The following is a 9,247-nucleotide window of genomic DNA, read 5'->3' as shown; positions in this document are numbered from 1 at the left end:
TAATCATGAGACGGTTAATTTAAATCATATAAACTGTTTAACCTGATATGATAATAAAAGCCTCTGTAACCACCGCCGAATATACATATTTTAAAGGCTGAATAATACCGTAATAACATTACCTGTTTAGACGCATCAGCTTAGAAGCACTGTTTTTGGACATTTCCTGTTGGGACACGCGCTACTCATTCGGCATACGCCAGCCAATGAAACCTTGAGAAGACCTTCAGTAAGCCAATCGCAAAGCTCCTGTCAGAATGATTTCCTGGTTTGGTTTGTTTAGCTGTGTCGATCATGGCTGCGGAAGGCGATTTTCTGGCGAGATACAGAGCTGTGTCAAATAAATTGAAGAAGTCAGTAAGACTTTAACTTACTTTGTTTCACTGAAAAGTTGAAAGGAATGACTAGACGACGTTAAGGACAATAACGTTTATTATCTTGACTGCTATATGTAGCATTGAAGGCTAATGCTAACAGTCAAAGCTAGCGGTCGCTGTCCGTTTCTGTCATTCTTTTTTTTTTTCCATTATCTGTGCAATACATGTGTTTGCTTATTTTTTTATTAACTTGACGTTAGCTTTGACGCTTAGTTAGTGGTCGTCGCTGGTTTGATTTCAGGAAAACATGCTCCCAAGCAGTTTATCGTTAGACACATCAACCACAAAAGAAATGTAATAGAAATGTCAGACTTCATAATGTTGAGGTGTAAGACCAAGAAGAATAACATGAATGTGACCAAATGCATTTTTCTTGCATAACAAGCGAGAAAAAAAAATCATTTAACCCTCACCCTGGTTGCTTATTTTTAACCTTAAAAATAAGATTGGACTAAAGAATGGAATACTAGTTTGTTAATGTAATCAAATATCTAAGCATTTGTTGATATTTCTGCTGACAGCCATGTAAGTTATTAAATTAATCCAAATGTGGATCAGTTATATAATAAACTAAAAGGAAAATAGATGTTGTTTCTGTTGCTTGATCTCTATCCCCATTACTCTCTGTGTTCTTATCTAAGAGGTAAGCTGTTGTCATGCTTAAAATTAATCAGTTTAATTTCACAATTTGTTTGCTGTTTTTGTTTTAAGAAACACTCTAAGGTAATAATATCACTCTCTGACTCCCTGAACTTTTGGGGTTTATTGAGGTATTTTATAGTGTTAATATTTCTGTGAAACATGTTTGTTTCCAGGTTTCAATAAATATATGCTGCATTAAAGTTGGGCTTCACAATATTAGAAAATCACATGCTTGTAATAACATTGGTAAACGTTAAGATGGCAACATCATTTGCTCTAAATCCCCGTATTTTTCACTCTTCTATTTCTAATCTGTGCTTCCAACATTGTGTGATGTGACCTGTATCATGTTTGGTATTGTAATCTGTGTCAGGTGTGAACATTTAACTGCATTGAGACTACATTCAGTAGGTTTATTGGCATGCAAAGTACGACCTCATTCCAAACAACCCTTTGCCTTATTGTTGTTGTGTGCACTGATATTAACATGTTGCTATATTTCATGTATCCCTAATCAAACTCTTAAGTCTTCATCACTGTCAGATTTAAGCCCTGTAACACATAACAGGTCAAAGATTAATCCAGAGCTTCACTTCAACTAATCATTTGATGTAAACGCTTCTGGTTTTGCTTTCTCATTGCAGACGTTTTCTCCGGAAGCCAAATGTAGCTGAAGCCAGTGAGCAGTTTGGTGAGTCAATCCGTATCCAGGATTGAAGATTATCTGCTGTTTATAACATTCGCTTCCATGAGATAGGTGTTTTTTTCACCTGCATAGCTTCTTAAAAATTAATCTTGTGCCATATTTATAATTAGTCCTTACATAGAAAACTTTTCTTTATGAGTAAGATTTCTCTTTCTTCTAGCAGTAATGTTTGCCAAAACTAAGCATAAACTTGTAACCTGCTGCTTTTAGAACTGCCTTTATATCAGAAAATGACTATTATGTGTCTTAACAAACGTCTATAAAAAGGCTCAAATAACTTAAGTCCCATTGAGTTAGTCTATTCTGTTTTTCTCTTCTACCAAGTTTCCTGGCCAAACAAAGATGTTCATCAGGAGGCTGTCAAGGCTTCAGCGGAGCAGTTACCTGAAACAGAAAATAGACAAAAAGAGGCATTCATGGTTGTCAAATTCTGTGTCTGCAGATTGTCAGGATATCAGAGACAGATTTATCTTCATGGCTACATAGGTTTTAATTGTAGCAACAGTTAAAGATTGAGATGGATCTAGTCAAACCATGAAGAACAGCTGAAAATCTGTCTCTTTGTGAGACAGTTTTGACTGATCCAATTTTATATCGTCTGGTTTCTTAGCAGCTTATAGCTGCCACAGAGCTGACAGGAAATAATGTTTACAATATTTAAGTAAAGAATAGAATAATTGTGCCATGGGTTGTTCATCATGACCCTAAAGACCAAACTGATCACAGGGCAACAGCAAAAGTAATTGTTAGCATAAAGGTACTACTGTTATATACAACAAACACGGCAGGTTAGTAGGGTTGGATGTTCCTGTAGAGGCATAAAAAAGACCAACAATGCACCAAATTCAGCATTAAAGTACAAAGAACAGTTTTAAAATGTGTTTGCTCAACATGGACAGAAAAAAAGCTTGCTTTAATTCTTCATCGTGTGTCTTTCCTTTCAGTTTAGCTGTCCTGATTTTCAGGATGAAGGTTGTGTGTATCCTGCACACGACCCTCATGTTTTTCCACAAATATCTTTAACAGCTCTGTTAGGGTGAGAAATGTCTGAACAGGACACCAGCGCTGTCACTTGGTCTGCCCCTGTGATAACGGGGAGCAGATGTTTTAGAACAGTTTCACTGTTTGCCTCTTCTGTTTCATTGTGTTTTTCCCTTCTGCATGCGTGCTTCCAGGTCAGCTGGCGAAGGAGCTGAAGCAGCAGGACTGTCTTCAGTATGCCGCCTTCTGTAACCTGGCCATGGCTCGGTGAGCACACACAGCTAAGGTTGAATTTTAATGTTGTTTGGACCTCCTTATGGTTATTTCAGTCTGCTGTTCATTTGGTTGTGATGGCGACAGAATGAGATATTTTGGGACGTTTTCTTCAGAGGGTTATATTGACGTATTGTTGATATTTGATGTTATTGGATTTGACAGGTTTATGTATTTGATACCCAGTATAATAATGCATCTACCTCCATATATTTGTCTACATCGTTACATGTTTTTAATTTTGTTTTACTACCTGGAGCAGTATTTGTGTCTCGGAGTGTTTGCTGTGTGAGCCAGCTGAGTTTGGCTCCAGTCTTTGGCTGACTCTAAGCTACTCTTTTGAAACAAACATGGCAGATAAAGCGTCTTACTGCTGCCAGATGAACCTGGTTTTAAATGTTCTAAGTTTTCTAAGTCTGAAGTGGATCCTAAAAACTAAGCGAAGTTATACTGAGGTAGATTTTGTTACGCAACAGCAATGTGCCATGTATGAGCAGCTACATGGGGGCTGATCAAAGCTGGCGGCTGCACTCAGGGGTTGGACGAGTTGTGTGTCTGCTACCTTCAAACTGTGGTAATTTTAGTCGAGACTATCCTACTCAGAATCTAAATACCAGGTATTAACAGCCTTGCTTCCAGCTGTCCATTTGTAATGAGCTTGCAAAATAGAAAGGTTAAAAAGTGCAAAGGTTCCAAACATTGGAGCGTTGAATTATAACATGACAGCATTATATTTGCTTTTATTGATTATTTTTTGTAAAACTGCAGCATAAATGAAAATGTAGCTCTGTTTTTTTCACTTGTAATTGGGGCTGTTTTACATAAATGATATTTGTACGACAATATAGTACTCTCATGCACACTTCTTATTTTTTTTTCAAACCTCTGTGTTTTGCGTTCTGACCCTCACCTATAGTCATAAGAAACATTACTAAAAGATGAGCTGACTGGACTCTGCATTAGAGACAAGCTGATATGCTCTATCTAGGGAACTTGTAGTAGAGCTGCTGCTTCTGTGCGTCGAAAAGATATTTTTTTGAAAGGTCTTGAAATCCCCCAGAATGAGCTGTGAAGCATCACTGGGGAGGAAGGATTTCTGAATTTTTCTCCTGAACCACCTATAACCTCGGCAACCAGATTTCAAATAAGCTGAGTTGGATGGATGTCTTGGATTTAAGATGCCAGTTGCATATGGACAGCACTCTCTACTGGAAGTACCTAAAATTGCAGTTTACTGTAAGAACTTGAGTCCAACATTATTGCTTGACTTTGCTGTAGCTCTAACTATGTAGATTCAGCTGCTTCAGTGAAAGTTTTCCTTAAAGATGCTTACAGAAAATTTTTATCACTTTGGAAAATAACGCTGGGTCACTGCACCATTTTTATTTTTTTTTTCAGCGACCAATAAATGTGACAATTTCAAAATGACTCAAATCACTTTTGCATTCAGCTCCATATATGTTTTTTTTATTTTTTTATTATTTATTTGTGTACAGGTGCGAGCAGACCCTGTTTAATGCTCCTGGAGAAGCGCTGGCCTTAACTGACGCTGCACGTCTCTTTCTGTCATCTGAGAAGGAGATCAGAGCCCTGCAGGCTCAGGGCTTCGACGAACACCTTCAAGCTGCCCTCAACTGCTACAGTTTTGCCATTAAGGTCGGCTGTGTAACAGCAGCAGAACTCCGTTCGGTGTAAAATCTGAAAACAGATGGGAGTCTGACTGCATTCTTGTGCTGTGACTGAATGCTGATGTGAAAATGTGTTACAGGTGTACATTGAGATGAACCAGCCTGTGATGGCAGCCAGCCTGTGTTTGGAACTTGGCAACGCGCTCAAGGTTTGATCGTTGCTTCCAGCTGTCCCGTATGATTAATGAAGAAGGTTTTCATTTTTGCTTTAAGGGTCACGTAAGCCACTTGGCGCATCAGTCTTTTCTCCATCCTTCTACAGGAGATGAACAGACCGGGAGAAGCGATCGTTCACTTCCAGAGGGCTGCGGAGTTACAGGCGCAGACGCCTATAGAAGCTCTGCTGTCCATGGGAGAGATCGCCACGTGTAAAATCCTCACACGTGAGTTGCGTGCGCTCATTCGAATGAGATCATGTCGTTTGCGGTACGTCGGGCTCAATTCCAGATGTTTGACTCTGTATTCAACTCCTCTGATTTGCAGGTGACTATGACGGTGCTTTGTCGGTGTTCACAGAGATGCAGCTGATGTGTCAGGAGAGAGGACTGCAGCTGCCAGGCACCACAAGCCCTATTGGTGAGGCTCCGACCAGAGCCTACTGGTCACCATTCTCAGATGCTCAGACTTTTGTATTGTTCTATGTTGTCTCTAGTGTTGTTTATTCCTGTGATTGAACTGAAAAAGCTGACCAGTTTCTTTTGTTTCAATCAAAAGGCGCCTTTCTGGACATTGTAGCAAAATGTGAGATATCTAGAGTTCTGCTGCTGATGTTACTTGAGGTAAGCTTCGAGAAAAAAAATTGCTATTGTTATGTAAAGACACTTCTGACATGTTTTTGCGCCAAACACTAGGGCCTTCTAAAAGTATTCACACACATGCAAGTCTTTCACAATGCATAAGCAATCATACATTTCAGTCTGATAATTAAATTTTCCAAGTACAAAACAAACTTGCGCAAATTTGTGAGGTGAAATGAAACTGAGACATTGTTTTCAAAAGTGTGGTGTGAATTTTTAGTCAGCCTTCCTGAGTCCGTGCTTTGTAGAACCGCCTTCTGCTGCAGAAGATGGTTCTATGAAGGCAGTGTTTATACCAGATTTGCATGTAAAGAGAGTGAAATTTTTGCCTATTCATCTTTGAAAATACATCAAGGTCAGTTATCCTGCAATTAATTTACAAATAAACGACCCTTAACCGTTAAAGCTCTAAAAGAGCAAAGCATTTTCAGGCATTAAAACAGCTCAACTGCTGCAGGTCATCACATTTTAATGGAACTGCCTCAGTGTGTGTGTGTTTCTTTGCAGCCTCCACCTCAGAAGTTACTACCAGAACATGCCCAGACCCTGGAGAGGTACGCATGGGAGTCCTTTGACCCTCACAGCCAAGGTAGGCACTCCTTAATACTTAACTGTTTGGGAGAGTTGGAGGGGAAAAAGTGAACGATTTTAGTTCCCGTCAAACTCTGAGCATGAATCAGGCGAATGACCCTGGCAGTGGTGTAAATATGAATGCTGTTTGCTCTTTCAGTGACCTTCCTGCCTGAGAATATGTTCCTGCTTCTGCAGTCTGTAGTGGTGAGTTTTGTGATACGTGCACTTGGCCAAGTCAAAAGGTTCCTGACCTTTTCCGCCTCGCACACAGAAGTTGTTTTTCGTAGCCTCTACATGACAGTGATTAATGTTTTGGTTGCATTTCCCCCTTTGGCAGCATAATTACTCTTCTCTATTTGGCACCTATGTTGCTAGACTTTTCATAGTATCTTTCAGGTTCTCGCAGTTAATATTTTGTGTTTTTTATTTGTACAACCACACAGTAGTTTATTAGAGTTTTATCAGCTCAACATGATGGTGAAGTGGAAGTAAAATGACAGAAGGTTGTTTTTTTTTCCTCTTAGCAGTGAAGGTTCATCCTCCGGCAGGAAAAAGACTCTAAATATAAAGCTAGAGAGCTGGGCAATAAGTCAATAACAATAGCTGCTGCAATAGACATGCAATTAATATCAATAAAAAATATGTCCAACAGAATGTTCAATAATTTCACTTAACTGTGTTCCAGAACCACAGAGCATTCTGGGGGATGTAGGCAAAGGAAAGGCTTTATCCACTCAAGCTCTCACGGTCAGCTAAGCAACGTTGGTGGTATCAACTAACTCACTCGCTCTTTGGTTGCCTAGCAGCAACCTGTTGAGTAACTTGCGCAGCAGTAGTTTCAGGTTTTGCCAAAGTAACTCACAAATACTTGATAAAAAACAGTGTGGAGCGAAAGGAGAAAATTAGTACAGCAACTGTGGATAAAACAGGAAAGGAAAGGAAAGTTTGGCTGTATTTCAGATTTTTAAAATAATTTTTTAAAAAATGTATGAAACAGTATTGATATTGACTGATATGAAAGCCTTATATTGTGGCAAATTTTCAACCGACCCTAAGTTATAGTAGAAAGACTGATCAAAGTATAAATACGTCTTTTACTGGCCTACACCTAAATATATTGACGGTGTTGGTTTGCAGCTGTAATTACACCAAAAGGTGCTCGTACTTCTACAAAGTACTAAATTAGGCAGCAGAATAGTGAATGCATGTCACTCTTTTTCAGGGTTTAATTTGTAAATAAAAAAAGTGTTTTTCCTTCCACTTCTCAATTATGCATTACTGTGTGCCAGTCTGTCTCAAAAATCTCCCCAAAATTCCCAATGAAATAGACCTTTGCAATGTGACAAGAAGTGGAAAACGTTCAAGCTGCTTGACTAATACAGCAAGGCTCTGCATAAGTCGAATACCTTTAATAAAATAAGAGTTTCTGTTGTTGTTATGCTGCCTAAGCTCATGTTACGAGGCAGTAAACATAAAAATATGAGACGCTAACAAGCTCATTTGAATCTGTAGTTGTGTTTTTATTAGTGCGGTGTCTAACAGCAGATCTGTTCTGCAGATGGCGTGTCAGGAGAAAGACACAGAGTCCCTCAAGTCCTTGCAGACTGAGCTGTGGTGAGCACTCATAAATGTCTCTTTCCATCATGTGATCTGCACAGAGAAGCATTTCCAGGCTTCGCCATCATTTTCCAATATTGATCACATGTTTTTGTGGCTCTTCTCTCTGCAGGCCCTTTCTGACGGCAGAGCAGAATCACCTGCTCCACCTGGTGGTTCTGGAGCGAATTGCACCGTCTGGTCAAGGGATTTAGCACAGCCTGGCTTTTACTCACTTCCTCTGGGAACAATACTGTGTGTAATGGAATATTCCCGTTTCTGAGCGGTCTGTTGTAAGACCCGAAGAAGGGTTGTTTTCACGGTTTAGGAACTCTGGTAGAGACATTTTTTTTATGTTTTATTCACTCATTTCAACCTGGACCAATTCTTATACAATGTAAAAGTGAGGTTGTTTGAGGTAAAACACAGCTTCTGTTTGTTTTAATTGACTTTATTAGTAAAAGACATGGCTTAGATTCCAATGTAAATACAAACAAATTGTCTAATGCATAGTTCTGTTAAATGGTAAAACGTAACACTTCCGCTCTTCATCCCTGGATCGTTTTAAGGTTCACTTGTACAAACGTACTTTACATAAGATAGCAGCCGACTACAGACGGAAAACAAAACATAGCTTAAAAAAATACACTCAACACAAAATGCTACAAAAATATAATTGGTTACATTGTACATAGACGTAGAAGGTATATACCATACTTGTAAAATAATGAGAAACGATTAAATGTAATGTGAAGTAAGGCTTTTGTTTCAAGAGTGTTCATTGTTATTGCTGTTTAGGCAAGTCGCTGTACCCTCTCAGATACAGGGCAGTAGTAACCATCAGCCTCACGACACAATTTCCTCACATGATGGATTCACTCGACATATCTTTCTAAAATACAGTATATCCCAGGAGCTTCTTCTGAAGGTGCTCATCTTTTCACATCAGAACTTTGTTAGAAACTTTAGTTTTTAGCTCAGCAACAGAAAAGATGAATGATCCAACGCTCATGTCTTAGGACGTCAGCAACCGTTGTAGAATAAAACCTGGACATAAGCTGCAATTCTGATCAGAGGTTAGATCTACTCATTACAGGAGTAAGTTTCATATAATTTTTTTTTCTTTTCCTTTTTTTTTTCCCCCAGGACAGGATGATGCTTCATGTAGCTTCAGGAATTTTTAAAAGACAAGAATCTGATGCACGAGTTTGAATAAACACTCAAAAATAAATATGCACCCTCACTGACCTTTTGGTATAATTCTGGCTGGATACTTCTTATCAAAATGGTTCATTCAAATTAGTTGGTTTTCAGGAAGAGCCCCATCTTTTAAGCACAGAACACACATTTCCAATTGGGTTACGGATTCCCAGGACCTTATTTTCTCATCCTGCTTTATCCGTTCCGAAATAAAAAAATTGAGCATTTAGGTGTAGGACGGATTAGCGAAAATTCACAACAAATTCAAAATTGTTTCCATTTTTGCTTAACATAGAAATTAGCTCAGCAACCTGAAAATTGGGGAATACTGAATGCCTGCCAATGAGGAGTGTGTGAACAGTTCTGACTGGATCTGTACCACTCGCAAATTAAACTTGCATGATCCGATCAGAC

The 9,247-nt window shown here is 39.0% G+C and overlaps 1 protein-coding gene across 1 annotated transcript; it reads left to right on the top strand.

Annotated features, from left to right (window-relative positions):
• The first annotated feature begins 238 nt into the window (after window positions 1-238).
• f8a (coagulation factor VIII associated) lies at window positions 239-8,393 on the top strand. The gene is made up of 12 exons (XM_015040335.1): window positions 239-353; window positions 1,664-1,710; window positions 2,901-2,973; window positions 4,476-4,635; window positions 4,748-4,816; window positions 4,930-5,050; window positions 5,151-5,243; window positions 5,382-5,446; window positions 5,972-6,053; window positions 6,195-6,241; window positions 7,596-7,651; window positions 7,767-8,393. The coding sequence occupies exons 1-12, from the start codon at window positions 295-297 to the stop codon at window positions 7,846-7,848; spliced, it is 954 nt and encodes a 317-aa protein (XP_014895821.1). The 5' UTR covers window positions 239-294; the 3' UTR covers window positions 7,849-8,393.
• Window positions 8,394-9,247: the final 854 nt, after the last annotated feature.

This window comes from Poecilia latipinna, unplaced genomic scaffold (genome assembly GCF_001443285.1).
Source record: "Poecilia latipinna isolate Pla-1442-1.1 unplaced genomic scaffold, P_latipinna-1.0 Scaffold505, whole genome shotgun sequence".
NCBI classification, from domain to species: domain Eukaryota; kingdom Metazoa; phylum Chordata; class Actinopteri; order Cyprinodontiformes; family Poeciliidae; genus Poecilia; species Poecilia latipinna.
The sequence above is the reverse complement of the archived record's forward strand: the minus strand, read 5'-3'. Positions and strand labels throughout refer to the sequence as shown.